The sequence below is a fragment of the Odontesthes bonariensis genome, chromosome 7 (assembly GCF_027942865.1).
Source record: "Odontesthes bonariensis isolate fOdoBon6 chromosome 7, fOdoBon6.hap1, whole genome shotgun sequence".
NCBI classification, from domain to species: domain Eukaryota; kingdom Metazoa; phylum Chordata; class Actinopteri; order Atheriniformes; family Atherinopsidae; genus Odontesthes; species Odontesthes bonariensis.
The window spans coordinates 10,419,538-10,437,313 of NC_134512.1; the positions used below are offsets into that span (position 1 = coordinate 10,419,538).

At 38.7% G+C, this 17,776-nt stretch overlaps 1 protein-coding gene across 1 annotated transcript; it reads left to right on the top strand.

Moving 5' to 3' along the window:
- Positions 1–300: 300 nt before the first annotated feature.
- tspan33b (tetraspanin 33b) lies at positions 301–16,533 on the top strand. The gene is made up of 8 exons (XM_075470914.1): positions 301–468; positions 6,220–6,277; positions 8,592–8,719; positions 8,883–8,957; positions 11,528–11,623; positions 12,032–12,160; positions 15,100–15,261; positions 16,455–16,533. The coding sequence occupies exons 1-8, from the start codon at positions 373–375 to the stop codon at positions 16,521–16,523; spliced, it is 813 nt and encodes a 270-aa protein (XP_075327029.1). The 5' UTR covers positions 301–372; the 3' UTR covers positions 16,524–16,533.
- The last annotated feature ends 1,243 nt before the right edge of the window (positions 16,534–17,776 follow it).

The following is a 17,776-nucleotide window of genomic DNA, read 5'->3' on the forward strand; positions in this document are numbered from 1 at the left end:
TTTGAAGGAACAGAAAATGATGACACTGAGTGCATGGAGGGGAAAAATGATCTGCACTAAGTAACAGAAGGTTGACAATAGTCCAAAATTCGCAAACCATTCAGCTGCAGTCAGCCAGAGATATTTTTTGTGTAATTTGACCTGTCAGCCTCCATAGACAGTTCTGGGTACTGCCAGCATGGCAGGGGAGCGTCCGCGACCCATACCCCCTTTTTTAGCCAGCTTGACACCGCCACAGCTTGCATACAGCGCCTCTCATAACACACTCACGTGGCCGTTGAGCATTTGTTGGGTGGGGCTGGATCTGGTAGCTGTTTAGAAGTAAAGGTTTTAGTGGTTACATGTCTGATTGGGGGAAAAAATCAACAAATAATGGACAGGGAACTGAATCTGAACCGAGCTGAGACATTCTCCTTTGTTAACCCCTGGATCAGATATTTTCTATTCTTCTTCAGCTTCTTATTTTGGGTGAGTACAATTTAGCTTTTTGATGGATTTCTTCCTCCTGTAGCACACACCTGCACTGAAGGCTGATCTGCTGTCCAAGGACACAAATATATTTTTACTATTCTTGAGCATACAAATCATCAGCTATCAGAGTTGTCGCTTCAAATAAAGCTAAGTATTAACTGTAAGATATGTGTATTTTTTAAACTGAAATGTTAGCTTAGATAGTTATGCACACAGCTAAGGTTTGTTTTTTCTGAGTTTGTCCTAATGTAGTTTGAAAAGAAATAGAGCAAAAGAAGGAAGATAATGTTACATGAAAAAATATTGTAAAATTATTACAAAAAATTGTAAGAAAAATCTGACTCAATTCAAGCAACTAAACTAGAATATTCTCTGAGATCATGCAGTCAGATATTTGCAGGAAAGGTTGGATTAATTCCTTCACACAACCGTTGATGCCAGCTGATAAAGAGAGCCATTCAAACACGTTTGTGGGTGGAAGAGCAACAAGATGGAACATGGCTGCATTAGGGTTTTCTGAGAACAATGGCATTATTAATCAACCCAAATGAGAACACTGTTTTCTTCTAAATGGTCCTCATCAAAGGTGGATTCTTTTAACTTTGGTGTTAAAAAATGACCACCACATGGGGCAATTTTAACCAGACAAGGTGCAGTTTTCTGATCCTAATTAAGATTAATATATTCATTTTTAAGTCTTTTTGACAATGATAGGGGAAATACTGTCGATACTATCGGCTTCATTCATTTTAAATGAAAAACCATGAAGAAAAATACCTCACTAACAATAAGACGCGCAAACTTCAACAATTACCAACTCATACTATATCTGCAGGGCCCAATGATACAGCTATCTTCATGTTTACAGTTTACATAATACAATTAGCTCTGTTTGTAGCCCTTATATGCCATATAAGGAACATATTAACACTGTAGCACTTTTTATATTTGTGCTCTACCTTACCGGCAAGAAAAGTACATCCTCATTAACTTGTTTTTCTCTGGTAATTAACACTTTTCTCAGCTGTGGATTCAGCTGCAAAGTTTTTTTACTTACCAATCCAGAGGGAGAGTTGCATGTTCTGCTTCAGGCTTCAGTCCTTTTCTGTCTCCACTGATGCAAAGCAACACCAATATTTCCTCGTTTTGAATCTTCCTCTCATTGTGTATCTGAACACAGATCCTTAGTAGAATGGGGTGGTTGCAAACTAGGTAATGTTTGCTTGCCAGGAGCTTCCTCTATTGTAATAATAGCGGTGTTTTTACTCTCTGTTTATCGTCTCTATTATTAATTGGCTGGCAGTTCGTTTGTATTTTTTTTTTGTATGCTGTCATAGACACTGCTTTTTCCATTTCTGTTGATAGCCATGTTGAATTTGTGAGATGTTTTAAACATTTATTTTCTTCAAAGTGCAACTTTAATGACTATGTCTCTTCAAAATCTACATGCTCATAGTGATTCTGGGTTAAATGCATTGTTGTTCTTTTATCTGTGAGAATATCCTCCTTTCTATAAAGTCAGACTTTTTAAATTTTATTCTCTTTGCATTGTTTCCCCCCACCATTTTACTTACTAAGCTGGTGCACACCTCTTACAAGACGCAACCTATAAGAAATGGTCTGACCCAACATGTTGACCCCTGTGAAAGTCACTATGGTCTCTAACCTACTTATTTTTGTTGCATTCATTATGTTAATTACAAGCACCAACTGTTCACTAATCTTCCCATATAATGCATGCTTTAAAGTAAATCAGTATCATTATGTCCACCTTAAACCTCTTGTACATGTCTGATAACTGTTCATTTGACCACAGATACTTATATGAAGACTGAAAGGTTAGCAGAAGGTGTTTCTCCATGGACCTCCATGCAACACACCACAGGGTTGAGTAACATCCTGCACAGTGTTTTAGACTGTTCTTTCCTCTAACTCGGGATTAACCACTTTTCTCAGGGTAGCAGTGAAAAATTCATGATTAGGCTTAGAATAAAAATACATGATAAGGTTTTTAGGGGCACAAAAATATACATGGTAAATAGACTGAAATAATATGGTGCTTTTTCTACACGAGTTGACCACTCAAAGCGCTTTCACACTGCAAGCCAGTCACACACACACTAACACAGCACTTCTTAATCTACAAAGTTTTTTCAGGCCATGCAGGGCTTTTTTTTCTCTATCACACACATTCACACACCAATGGAGTGTGTCTTGCTCAAGGACACTTGGGCACATGGTTGCCGGGAATCAAACTACCAACTTTCTGAATGGCAGCCAACTAATCTTCCTCTGAAGCTACAGCCACTAACTAAGTCCATGATTAGCTGTAATTCCCATCATGTACATGAATGCTGATCAAATAAATTAGCATAAAGATGCACCCAATTTGTAACCCTGGATGGTGACACTGGCTATTAGACCTTTTCTGGAGGGGATAGGCTTGACTGGGACAGTTGGGGAAATATTGATGTGGAGGTGACACTAATACAACCATCAATCCATCTGTCTGGCCTGCACAGACACAAACCATTAAGACTCTCTGATTTCCACAGTTTATTACCACATTACCATAGGAGCACAGTGATCATACCTGTTACTCCACCAAGTCCTTGTGCCTCCATTATATCCTTGTTCATCCAATGTAACAAAAAAAAAAAAAAAAAAAAAACAGCAAAGGGGCCAACACTGTACTGCACTGTTACTGTTTTCTGAGCCAATCAGCAATAACTGCAGCTCGAGCAGCCACACACCCCAGCCTATGTTGACTTTGTTTATCAGACATGGGCTCAGAAGTGAACACTGCAACCCTAATCCATCAGGCCTTTGTCCCTGCATCCCCATGGCTCAGTTCAGCTGGCTTTTACCTCAGAACACAATCCACTGGGGGAAGCCTGATTCATCCATTTGAAAGGCCTGAAAACATAGCTGGAAAACATTCATCATGAAAGTGTGTCTCCTTTACAAATGCACACTCCCACCCATATTCACGTGAACACACATAGTGGAAAACAAGATAGTGGGAAAATTAAATGGATGTGTTGATACACAGACTTCTCCACACCAGACAATAACCCTTAGAAATTATTGCTTTCAAAAACCTTGAAAAACAGTAAGAAAACATGTGTCTTTTCTCATATTTTGTTAATTATTGTTCTGTCAACAAAGATTATTGATTCAAAAGTCATGAAATGCACTAATTCAAAGCAACCACTTGCTTCTCCAGTTCTCATGAAATATGGATTGGACATGAAGACCAGCCAAATAAGAAGTACACCTCTTTCATGGCTAATTATACTATGGACCACAGTACCTTCTGATCTCCAGCGATCCAATATAGGCTTTTTAAACAGAAACAAAAACAGATCCATGAATATTAAGGTTCAACTAAAGCTGACAAGCCAAGTTACAGGCTTTTATTCAAGGTAAGACAAAGAATCAAAGAAAGGAGTGAAATTACTGATGACAATGCTATCGGCGAGAAGCACCAATACCACCTGCTTTCTATTCCGTTCTATTGTTAGGATTTTGTTAAGGTGAACCGACACATTCGGCAGTTTTATACACATCCTCCAATTAAAAGATATTACATACAACACACACACACGGCAATCACAGTTAAAACAATACAATAAAGATTCTGCAGTAATAACCACAATTCTCCAACCAAGGTCGAGCTCGATGCCACAAAAATTATACAATGATCGGGTCAAATCTGTGGATAAGAATAAGACAGAAGAAGTTTCTATTCTAAAACCCCAGGTGGACTGAGTCTGACTTCTTTAGTTTGTAGCTCTGCATCAACAAACTCCTAATTTGCATGATTAAAACTAAGACCCATATGTTTTACATTTTTTTCATTGTTGATATCCATCTGTTTGTTTATCACAAACAAATAAAATGGGGCAGTTACTATGGCTACATATGCTCTGCATACTCAATACCAGAGGAGAGTGTTCCATCCATCCATCCATCCATCCATCCATCCATCCATCCATCCATCCATTCATTCTGTACAGTATATCCTATTCACCAGGGTTGGGGAGTAACGGATTACATGTAACGGCGTTACGGTAAAAGGATACAAAATAAAAGTAACTGTAATCCGTTACAGTACAAGCAAAAACGATGTACTCAGATTACAGTTACATTCAGTGAGAATGGGGGTTACTTAACAGGATTACAATTTGTGCGAGCGAGGTTGCAGTGACAGAAGTACAGAGCGGCAGGGTCGGACTGGGGAAAAAAAATAAATCGGCCCTGGCAATTTTCCCCGGGACCAGCCCCCCCTCAGTATTAATTAGTATCTCCAATCTAATTAAATAAAAATAAAAAATACGAGCACAGACCGCTCATACAGTCAATGGCATGTACCCATAGAAAAAATACACACTCACACACACATCACACAACCTGACTATCGAGCTAACAACCATGATCAGTAACCCACACAAACCCAGACACACAATGGCTCGGCGGCCAGCAATCGGATAAACCAATGAAGTGAATCAATCCTGTTAAAGAATGAAAACAAGTGAATGAAACCTGCACTCACCCATTATGAAGTTAACTCTGCCAGCCCCATAATCTTGCCCCTGCTCAGCCAACTCCTTGACGTCGGGTATGGTTGGTAACGTTACGGCGGCTAGCATTAGCAACGAGGCTGCTAGGCTTGCTAAATCGGTAAGCATTAAGCATCAAGGCTACTGAAGAAAGCTAGTCTTTTTAGCTACGTTATATTATCATCTTTCTTCTCGGCTATAAGTTAACCTTTGTTTACGGCCACTGGCCCTAACCTAACTCGCTAGCTGTCAAATCACCGGAAGTTTTCACCGGAAGTACTGGCGCACACCCACAAGCAAGGGTGTGCAAAGAAAAATAAAATGTGATGTAAAAGTCTTACTTTGCTTATTTATTACTAAAGTAGAGCACTTCATTGTCATTGCACATGTATTAATGAAATGCAGTTTGGCATCTTATCAAGTGTAACGCGTGCAGATTGTATAGCATGCAGTATTTAGAGATAAAATGCAGTTATTTACAGCTAGTGTAAGGAAAGATGGTTAATAGATATGTGCAGAATAGATCAATTACCTAGGGAAATGCATGTATGTGCAGAGAATGTATAATGTAGTTATGGCAGTACAATGAAAAGAAAAATATCATGGTATAAATAAATGTGATAAATACAGATGGAATCATACAGATAATATACAGATTATCCTATACCATAAATAGGTAAAAGTAATCCAAAAGTAATCCAAAAGTAATTAGTTACATTAATTTTTTTAAGTAATCCAAAAAGTTACACTACAATTACATTTTAAACAAGGTAACTTGTAACTGTAACGGATTACATTTTTAAAGTAACTTACCCAACACTGCTATTCACAGACCTGAGCTGGGCTGGAGCCTATCCCTGTACCTCTGACAGTTAACCTGTCCATCACAGGGCTAACACAGAAAGGCATGCAACCAAGCACACTCACATTTACAGCTAATTAAAAATCTGCAATTAACATAACATACATGTGTGTTGTTCAAAACAGAGGCAGAACACTCTGACAGGTTTTCAAAGTATAAACTTGAACCTCTTTTGAACCTGATGCATTTTCTTGGTTTCGCTGTAGCTGAGTAAATGCCATTTTGTAAGTACATGATGTTGAAATTTTCAAGCAGAGTGAAAGTGTGCCAGCTTTTGTATTAATAAATGTGTGTGAAAAATAAATGCCTTCCATCTTTTTGCAGGTTTTCTCCTTGTTGATTGTTGCAATCGGGGTGTATGCTAAAGTCCAGAAAGCTACAGGTACGTAAGTAGCCACTTTTCCCCACAATCAAAAATCTATCAAACAGCATTATAACAACAGACAGTGAACATTTCCCTTTGTTGTAATGCCATTGTAGCTAAGCTTTGTGTTCACAGAGAATAACAGAAGTGTTCCTCTATATTCTGCAGTGGTGTTAGACTCTTAGTTTAAAAGGTTTTGATCTAACCAGACAAACAGCAATTACATATCACATTAGGCGCAGGGCTGTAGTGGTCAAATTAGAGGTGGGTAAACTATGAATTTTTTGATCAGACAGACCGTGACGTGACGCGACACAGCACAAAGCAACGCAAGGTGTCGCGAATCTGTATGGCTGTCCTGGCCATATTCCATGACGTTATCAGTTAAAGTCATATTAAATCAATGACAGTCAACAAATGTGTTTGTAGTTTATTAAATTTCAAATTTCAACAGTAAAGAAAAGTATGTGTAGAGTAAGAACTATCTACAGTAGATATGGTGTGTGTGTGTTAGTATGCATGCTTTTTAAAGTAGTGCCCAGAGGGCCTCCTTGTCCGCTACGTCAGGTTCTGCCTTGCAGGGGCGTGTTCTGGGGTCCATGGCTCCCCTGTGCTTCACCAGCCAGGACTTCATTTCCAGGACACCAAATTTATTTTGGATTACAGTGAACCCTCGTTTTTCGCGGGGGTTACGTTCCAAAAAGAACCCGTGATAGGCGAAATCCGTGAAGTAGAAACCTTTTTTTTTTTTTTTACAATTATTATACAATGAAATACTGCATAATGCATTGAAACCAAAGAACAAAGCCGTTTTACAGGCCCAAGCATTTGTTTAACAAATAAAAGTACTGTATAAACGTTTTTTTTTTTTTTTTTTTTTTTTTACAAATAACTACTGTAGCCTACTGTAAAATAATCATTTTCATCATCAAGACGAACTGAAGGCTTCAAATTGCGGAGATCAGCACTGCCCCACCGCGACCCGAGTCATTGGATTAGAACGGGAGAAAATGAAAAATGATTTTGAAAAAAAATACAAAGTACAGTGGGACAAATAGTGACTCACGTGTATTTCACTGCTCTTCTGACTGAGCCGCTGCATCCTGACTTTGCTCTGTAGCGTTTTTTTCTTCTAAAGTCCGCGTTGCAGGTGTGTTTTTTTTCGAGAGAAGAACATAGATCGGTAGTTGTTGTCGCCCTTTTTTCTTCTGGGCAAAAATATTTATATATACCGACATGCCACCATCGATTATGTTTGAGAACTGTAATGAACGTGTACGTGTACATATTAAACCACAACGTTATTGACACACAGGTAGAGAAGATGCGGAGAGACCGTGAAAGGTGAACCGCGTTATAGCGAGGGTTCACTGTATTCCAACGGCAGATTACAAGGCGCAGGGAACTTTGACGTGCGTAATTGCCATTAAGAGCTGCGTAAACGCTATTTAGAGGTGGGTAAACGCTATTTCCTAAATTCCAGAGGTGCGTAAACGGCGTTTACGTGCGTTTACCCTCCACTACAGCCCTGATTAGGCGGGTTGGATTTGACCTTTTCTCTTAATTTACCAGTGTTTTTAATTCAAATTTAATTTAAAAAAAATAAAAAAAGGTTAACCTGGGCTAATCCCAAGGATCATGCTTCAAATCGTGCATAATCCTCCAAATATCAATTGATGGTTTAAAAGAACAAGGCAGCTACTGTAAGTAAGAACAAAAGGAGGCTGTGTATGGGATACAGTTAAAGGGGGAGTTCGTTTTTTTAAAACCTGGACCTTATTTCTGGCATAAAATACGTTCATCTAGTCACCGATAACAGTTTGGTGAAAGTCGGCATCCTTTGGAAGCTATTTTTTAGATTACTCAAGATCCGCGTATATCGATATAATGGGAGAGAACAGGGCATTCAATACAGCCTCTAAATAAGGCAGTATCTGTCTTTATTTCACCAATACCTTAAGACGAATGAATGAATGAATGAATGAACGCGTACTATTGCACTGTTAGTTCAGAGCTGCCATGTTGTTGTTATTGGGGGCTATCGGGGCTTTCTAAACACACGCCTAGTGGCTCTGCGCTTCGATGACGTCATCCCACTAGACGCGTGTGTAGAAAACCCCCGATAGCCCCCAATAACAACAACATGGCAGCTCTGAACTAACAGTGCAATAGTTACGCTGACTTTCACCAAACTGTTATAGGTGAGTAGATTAACGTTTTGTATGCCTGAAATAAGGTCCAGGTTAAAAAGAAACAAACTTCCCCTTAAAAAACTTATCAGAAATTAGGAAACAGGAAGTAAAGGTTAAAAGTTTTCCTGTCTCTCTGCCAGACACGGTGCGGGACACGTTCCTGATCGACCCAGCTGTCATCCTAATTGTGGTGGGGGTGGTCATGTTCTTCATCACTTTCTGTGGATGTATCGGAGCCCTCAGAGAGAACATTCGCCTCCTCAAGACAGTAATAGTCCTAACAGACACATTACTATTGTTGGCGCTGTATTTTGCTTCTGATACAGTATCTAAAATTACACTGAAACCAAAGCCAAGTTTTACATTTCATATGTGACAACAGATCTGACAGTTATAATTTCTTTAATGTTTTAGCTATTTTCTTTCTCTAGTTCTCCTTCAGCCTGACACTGGTCTTCCTCATCCAGCTGGCCATTGCAATTCTGGGCTTCTTTTACTCTGATCAGGTATCTGCCTCTTCAAAGGCAATTCTGTGTTCTGGCAGAGTAGTTCTGTAATATGAAGCACATTTTAGGTCACATTTGGTTTCCGATTCTCCCTTAGTGAAACAGGACCGTTAGCCATGAGCTGCACAGATGTAGTTGTCTTTTTCCAGTTTTTAGACACTTTTTTCAATTGTACACTCAACTTAATCTCAGAAATCTGGAACCTGCAGACATACCTGATCAGCCCACAAGGAAATGTCTTGTCAATGCCTACTAGAAAGTGAACAGACAAAGAACAGAAAGATATAAACAGGGTGGAATTAGAGCTTGTCCCATTACCCTGAAAATGTCAGTCTAAAGTTAGTTTTGTAGACTGACAGAAGACACTAAAAACCTGATTCTGACATGACAGATGCATAATAATTGTCAGTAACAAAACTGCAGTCAACAATTTGTTGTTGATCTACGGACACAGCAACATTCCTCAAAACTAAAATTTAATAAAGAAAGAAATGCGACACAAGAACAAGGCATTTCATTCATTAGCATGTTTTTTGTTGATTAGATAAGCTCTGGAGGCATGATTGCTCTTTAAATGAATCAAGTTAATAGAAAATGTGTTCCTACAAAACATGACAATTATGTTGAGATCCCTTTTAATGGTTAATTCAAGACAATTTAAGACAATCTAGCTACTTTTGATCTTACATCTGATTTACGTTCTGAGTGTGGAATAAATGTTAGCAAAAGATAAAGGCTGTTTGTAATAAATCAGCATTATCGGTAGATTTTCACATATTCTATTTATCACACATAGCCTTGCTCAATTCAATTGTTTCAACTAAATGAATCTTTATGCCTCATATGTTGGAATTACTAATAATCACCATGAAAAAAATGTGAAAAAAAGGACTAATTTTGTATTTTAATCAGATTTAGGTTTTTGAATCCAAATACCTAACTGGCAGGGGAAGGATCCCCATTCTAGCATCCACTTATCCCCTTTAGTAGCATCCCATTAGGGTTCCAGTGAGAATAAAAATACAACAGCCAGCAGTGGCAACATTCCCTCTCATCAGTGCATGGTGGCGAGTTGCCTGGTGCCTGATGATACCTCTCCTCTCCCTTGTGTTCTCTGTCAGCGCTCAGACTGCCTGCTGCTAAACAGAGCAGTTTAACAACCCTCGCAGCATCTTTCCTCGCTAAATGATTCAAATGCTTCGGCACTTCAAAGTGGAACCAAATGTTCTATTTCAACAGATCCCTTAAAGGAGACCTTGCTGCTAATGACACAGTATGACGGTGGGCTCCAAAGCCCACAAGCCAATGGCAATACTTTGAGACATACTGTAAAAATGTAGGGACAAACACTGTGAGAGTGCTGTGAAAACCTCACACAATTTAGTAAAACTACTCCAGGATAACAATATTTATCAACATAACCTGTTCCAACACGATCTGTAATTTGAATAGTTCACATGCCCTTAGCAAACAGCTCACAGAAGTTAATTTCGAGCTTAATGACATTTTAAAGTTTGGCTGCTTATTAGCATACAGTACCCCTATTAGCATTCATTACACGTAAACTCAGTGAGTATAACCATGGCCCTTCTCGTTTTCAGAATTTTAAAAGATTGAGAAATAGAATACTAACAATGCAAGTCCTCATTAAGACAATGAAAATGAAAATATAAAACATTTTATGGACAATAAAAGCTGACAAACAATAGGGTAATAATTCTGAGGCATTAACCAGCTTCATTTAGTTAGAAATGTTCATTGCAGCTTATTCAATCAAATAAATGGATTTACAGCTCATTTAGGCTTTGTTTATTCAACACTGATGGAATTTCCATTATGCTAACAAAAAGCTATGTTCAAGCAGTTATCAACCACAGATGAAACTATGCAAAACCTGCATGTTTGCTTTGCATTTGGCCTGTATGGCATATACACTGACTTCAAATAATAAGGTTTAATGATTATCATTATGCATATTGCACTGCAGCTGCAAAACCATACATCCTGCTATGCTGCTGTGTTAAGACACATCCCAGGGGATGCTTTTACAATGCAGACAAGAATAAGTTTCTCCTTCATAAAGTGACACATGGAGCATAGATTAATGCTGTATCAATGAATCCCTGTTATAATCTAAAAGCTCATTTTGCAGCATATGTTCCAAAATGACCATCAAATTTATATGACATACATTGACTTTATTCCATCAAAATACTTACCTCAAAACTTTTCAAAAATAGGATTAAGTTCAATTTGAATTTGATCCTAGTCGTAATTCATTTTAGGGTCTTTTGGGATTTCTACAACACCCGTTGAAAGGTGGTTACACATAAAAGCACTTTGCAATTTACCATTAATGCATCCTGAGTAATTAACAGAGCTAGGAGTCCTGTGAGATTTCACCACGCCACTGAGCACCCGATCAGGCTAATTTATAAAGACATCGGTATAATTGTTCAACTCAGGCCACTTAAATGATGTTCTTTAGCCCTAATATCTTTAAAAGGTAGGAAATTATTATGTTAAAGCTTTTAACTTTTTCATACATTAACTATTTTGTCCTCTTGTAGACACGGGATGCTTTAGGAAAGTTTGTGAAGAAAGCCATTGTACACTACAGGGATGACCTGGATCTGCAGAACCTGATGGATTACATCCAGAAAGAGGTACTCTGGTCAGTTTTAGTTTGATTGAGTTATTGTGGTTGTGTTTACAGCTATTCTAATTAAACAAGTCTTCGGACTGATCACAGCTACTGGCTTTTCAAATGTGTCTGAGCACTAAACCAAACAACCACGGCCAGTGACCACAGAGCTATATACCTCGGATTTATTCATTTTTTCTTCCGTGGCATTTTACACATGGACGGCTTCACATAAACATATGCTTCCTATAACTCTGTGGGTCAGCTCATGTGATATTATTCTTCCATCCGCACTTATTGGCACAATTGTGAGCCTGGGTTTTCCCTGTCAGAGAAGCCCAGATTGGCAGGATGTACACAGTATAGCTCAAGTCCATATTTCTAAAATATACACCTGTGCTGTTCCCTCCCTTGTCTCTCCTTTACTTAGTTCAAGTGCTGTGGGTGGAACAACTACACTGACTGGTCCTGGAACATCTACTTTAATTGTACACATGAAAACCCCAGCTCTGAGCGCTGTGCTGTGCCTTACTCCTGCTGCACGCCAGTTCCCGGAGAGGTGAGTTCTTTTCCATGTGGCCTCACAACATCCACGGTGTGAATAAACTAATAGCACAGATGGAGAAAAACTGGTAACTGCACAATTACTTGAAAGTAAACAGTACTTCTAAAAAGGCTCATCAGGTAATAGCAAATAAAAAGGTGTTTTTCTGAGTAATGAGAAATAAGAAGAGTTTCAGATGCACTTTGCAATTACCAAACATATATTAGTTAATGAGGACATATAGTCTACAACTGTCTACAAGTTGTAGACTTAGCATGTGGACCCACACTTTCCACATACAGCAGGTAAGTGAAATGCCCTACTCCAGTGTCATAAGTGAAATGTTTCGGATATTGAAATACTACCAATGCTGCGGGAATGTGACAAACAGCATTTGTATTTTGTTGACATTACATATGTACACAAGTTTGTCAAAAAGGGAAAAGTGGCTCTACAACAGCAAGTCTCAATCTGCTGGTAGAAGCTGCTGTGGCTTTTGGGTTCAATAAGTTGCTATACAACATAGAGCTGTTCTGGTAATAACCAACTTGTTTCCTCATTGACAAGAAACTACTGAATGAACAGTGGGCAACTTTGAGTGTTTTAAGAGAGTCAGAAGATACAAGAGGCAGTTTTTATCAACAACTCCTACCTACAAAAAAGCTGGAGACGCTGCATAAAATACGACCAAAAAAGTCAGGGGCATGTTTCTCAATGGGCTACATTACCTCTTCACAGTAAATGTTTTAGGGAACTGAAAAACAGTTGCTGTAGTTTTGAAGGGACAATATTTTTCCATTCTTTTGTGATATAAATTTTCATTGCTCAACAGTGTGAGTCAGAATCACCTTTATTGTGATTAAAACAAATATAATAACGTTTGTTCTGGCTTTCCCCTTTTCTTAAAAAAGATAGAAATGAAAGCTGAATAAAAATAAAAGAAAATTAAATACGAAAACACACATGCAGCAGTTCAGGCGTGGCAGAGGTGACAGCTCTGGGATACGAGCAGACTTGTGAGGTTCCTGTGTCCAGGATGGGCATGGAAGCAGTGTGGCTGCCTATTCTCACATATGGTCTGTCTGAAAGAAAGTCAAATATCCAGGACCGCAGTGATGAATATAGGCCCGGAATGTTCAGCTTGTTGATCATTTTGTGAGGGATTAATATACTAAATACAAAGCTGAAGTTCACGAAGAGCATCCTTACATAACTGTTCGGTGTTTCTAGGATGATGGATTTGATGTGTGAGAGCACCAGTCTTTTAAAGCACTTCATGACTGTGGGAGTCAGTACCATTGGGCCGTTGCCATTAAAACGGTCTGGAGGTTAAATAAATGACTAAACACCGATGTGAGCTGCTCTGCACATGACTTCAGTGCCCTGCCTGCCACTCTGTCAGGGCTTACTGCTTTGCGAACGTTGATCTTCTTCAGGATGGCTCTCGCTTGGTGTGGATGCAGCACAAGTGTCATCTCTCTGGAAAGTGGGATGCTGTGTGGGACAGGCTCCACATCGAAGTGGGCACAGAAATTGCCGAGGACATCAGGCAGTCATTTAATTTCGCAATGTGCCAAAAGCTTAATGAGCCCTCTCAGATATGCTAGCTACCCACCTCCAAACAATCATTTCTGCCTCCAAAATTTACATAAAAGTAGAATACATGATAAAAATCAACAATTCACTGGACACCCTTTCTGTCGTTTAAGTGGAATACAGTTTGTTGCTGCATCCCTGAACAAAGGAGTTCTAACTGGCATTTGTCATAAACGTCATTCACTGTCAATGATTGTAAATGAGCTAAAGCTGTGAATTTGTCATTTCTAAAGTTGTGTCTATTCATAATCCAGTACTACCAAATATAATAGCTATTTAGTATTGTTTTTTTAGCCTGGTCGCTTGCATACACCGAATTCCTCAAATCTCCCAATCATGTTAAACATTTCAATTCTTCATAATTAATAATAAGTTATATTCTTAAATTGCTGAAAGAATCAGCCAATTCAATCTTTCACTCTAAGTTCAGCCGTTCTGAACTTCTGAATTTCATCTCCCTGGTACGATATTTGAAAAAAATCGTGTTAATGATCCTCTGCCAATAAACCTAATTAGCTGTGAGATGATCCACCGCGGATACATCTTAACATTTTGATGAATTGCTTATGCAGCCCTTGTGAATTGTTTTGTTCTTTAATGTTTTGCCAAAGTCAAGTTCAAAATTAGAATATATTAGAATTATAGTCTTCCTAAACAATCTCTCAATGTCAACACTTGATATGTTTGGTCTTTGTAGTATTTTCAATTAAATTTGCAAACCACTGCATTTTGTTTCTATTGTACGGTATGCTATCTGATATGCAGGATGTATATGTATATGTAACCAATCTTTACAGCACAGCCGGTAATAATGATTTCTCATGTGCTTGCATGTAAGCAAGTACTAACACATGCATACACAAATATAGTCACATACATTTATAAAATACTTGTGTGTGTGTGCATGTACACAATGTTTGTCTAATCACTGTGCAGACACAACAGGACAACCTGAAAACCACAGCTGACAAAAAACTACAGATATCATGTTGAGGCATCACACTTATATTGATTAAACATCATGCTACAAGGAATACAAATCACAGCAACCTTTTCCAACATGGGGGAAAAATCAATTAATTAAAGGACACAAGAGCTGATGCAGTGCTGCAACCTGCTGGTGGTTCCCTGTAACTTCACGCTTCAGGGACTTAAGTAAGTCTTCCTTGTCGCATCATAAATTTGTGGCTGAATTGCCCCCCTGATGTTTGCTTTCCTCCTTTTTATTTCAAGTCATTAGCCTCTTGCAGCTCTCCCTTAGGCGTCACAAATGTAATATTTTGTTGGTGTAAAGTAACACAAGCAGTGTTCAAAACCCCTCTGTTCTCTATCTCTCTGTCTTTGACTCTGGCATACAGGCGGTGGTCAACACCATGTGTGGTTTTGGGGTTCAGACCCAAAATAATCTTGATGCAAAGAAGTCAATCTACCCAGTAGGCTGTGCAGATAGAGCAGTGATGTGGATTGAGTCTCATCTGTTGCTGGTGGGGGCTCTCACCCTGGGTCTGGCCTTGCCTCAGGTAACATCACACATGCGTACCAATAACAGACAGTTCAGAGCCTAAAAGATTTCAATTTAGTCTTAAATAAGATCCCACACATAAATGTAGGAATCAAAGGTAGCTTGGAGGATGGAAGATTGCAGTAATCAAAGTATTGACTAGACCTGCTCTCTTTAAGGCAGATTTGCAAGAGCATGGTTGCTGCAGTGAGTAGTACAAGTAACACTTCATCAATCAAGAGCCTGCACCCAAGTAGATATAGACTGTATAATGAAGCACTCGTTCTTTCCTTCTCAGAACTTACCTATCAAAGTTCAGATTCTCACGTAATTCTCCCTTTCTGTAGGAGAAGAAAAAAAAATTGAAAAAAATTATATCAAAGGAAATCAATAAGGGACAGGGTTAATGTGAGGCACACTGGGGAAGAAGTGTTTTAAAATAGAGGGTTACACCAAGATATCAACAGCTAATCAGAGGGGAACAATGGGATTTTAAGTGCACATTAATTATAACACTGATCGAAAGTGTGGGGGGTGGGTGGGAAGGTGGTTGCGGTGTCATACCGATGTTTCTTTTCTGCTCACCGAGAATGGTTGCATGGTACATTTAAATCCCACAACAATGAGTGTTTTTAATATCTCATATCGGTATGTTAAATTAACCATGAAATCTCATTAGTACTTATCACGAGCTTCCTCTAAATAATTAGTCCACTCACTACTCAACATGATTGACCTGCATCTGTCTGACTGAGTCCCCAAAGATTCTGCTATGAGGGAAACATGTGACTTGCCAATGAGTCTTGCCAGTACAATTGCATTAGTATTCCGGTTGCTTTGATGTGTGGTAAATTTGATGGTGATGTTCTCTTTTTCGTCCAGCATACCCTCAGTAAATGCTTGTTGAATTTGTCTGCATAACAAGCCACATCAAACTGTTAATTATTAAAAGACTATTAAAAACTCTTTGCCATCCATTTGTGCACTCTGTCTGATAAGAACGTTCCATGATCAGCTCCATAGGAAGTTACATATAGATGTAATTCTACAATCCTTTAAATATGAGTGTATAAAATGATCTTTAGTATTCCCTAATAGTCATCCCAGGGCCAAATAAGCATTACAGCATCCTCCTAAGGGGCCCTGAGATGCTTAGGCAGGCTGTAGTTACTGTGTGTTCTGTAATCTGAAGTGGCTGCTGCTGTCCTCTAGATTGCAGGCATTGTGCTTTCCCAGATCCTCATCTCTCAGATCCAAGATGAGATTACCTCGGCGTTTTGAAAAGCAGTGGGAAGAGTCTGAAGTTTTCCAAGTGCAAGGACATGGATCGACCCCCCCCCCCCCCCCCTCCCCTCCCCTCCCCTCCAAGTACTGCTGCTGTAGCACTCTGATGTTACATCATATTATTCTTAAGGTGCTGTTGCTTTCAGGGCACACTAGTTTGATTTTCTTTATTGTGTTACTTAAATAGTACAATGAGTAAAATGATTATTGACTGGTTTTGAACATGGTTTTTATACCGACAGCAACACAAAGATTTATATTAAATGTGATAACATTTGCTAATAAAAGTTAGTTAAACTACATCTTTGTATTTGGCCAGTTACTGTGATCACAGAGGCTGTTTTATTTATGACTATTACACTTGAACCTGTGTTTGATGTTATAACTGCATAATAATGAGATAACCTTGAGATGAGTTCAAATTTATGCAAACCTCAAAGTGTTCAAAATTATATGAACTTGAACCACATTATTGGTTTTGTAAAATATAGCAAGACTGCTATACTTAAACTTACCTTGTTGTTATAAAATGCTATGTCATCTATCACTTTCAAAGACTTTAACACATTTAATTTAAATCTATAACAGTGGTTAGCTGCTCCTGTGAATAAACACAGGCAGGGAAAAAAACTGTATAAGCAGTGCCTGCTTGCTCCTACCCTCTGTGTTAGCTGCAGCCATTAAAAATGTCTCTTCGCTTGAATCATCTTTACAGCAATGTATTCAATTTTGCAATCCAAAGTATTGCATTAGAAGAGGTTGATGGTCAATTAACCTAAATAGCCTAAATGCACATTCCTCCACCTTCCAGATGAGCCAGCCCCATCACTTCCAGTGCTTCCTGACAGCTATAGATAGCTCTGGCATTTATGTTACTCTGCCATTTAAAAAAAGTTATCCAATCTCACCTTTTATGATTTGACAATTTTGTCTCAAATCGGTGACAAAAAAGGGGAAGGCCTTCAGACTGTACGTTTAAACGACTTCAACAACTACAAAAGTAAGCACTTTATGCTAAGTATACACACGTTAGGGAATGGTAACTCAATGATCAGTTGGTCAGTGTCATGCGTCACAATTTTCCTAACATTATTGTCAATATCAATTTTTTGAATTTAGACCCACTTAGCTATTAGGTATGAATGCCATAATTCATTGAAGATCTGTAAAAAAAAAAGCCTAAAAGTGCCACAGTCTGAGTGTAAGGAAACGTTACCCTGCGTGTTTCGTGCCGGCAAGTTCATGTAGTA

Coding starts and splice junctions, on each gene's coding strand:
- tspan33b (XM_075470914.1), top strand. CDS start 373: ATGGACAGGGAACTGAATCTGAACCGAGCTGAGACATTCTCCTTTGTT. Junction 6,278..8,591: donor TAAAGTCCAGAAAGCTACAG/GTACGTAAGTAG, acceptor TCTCTCTGCCAG/ACACGGTGCGGGACACGTTC. Junction 12,161..15,099: donor GCACGCCAGTTCCCGGAGAG/GTGAGTTCTTTT, acceptor TCTGGCATACAG/GCGGTGGTCAACACCATGTG.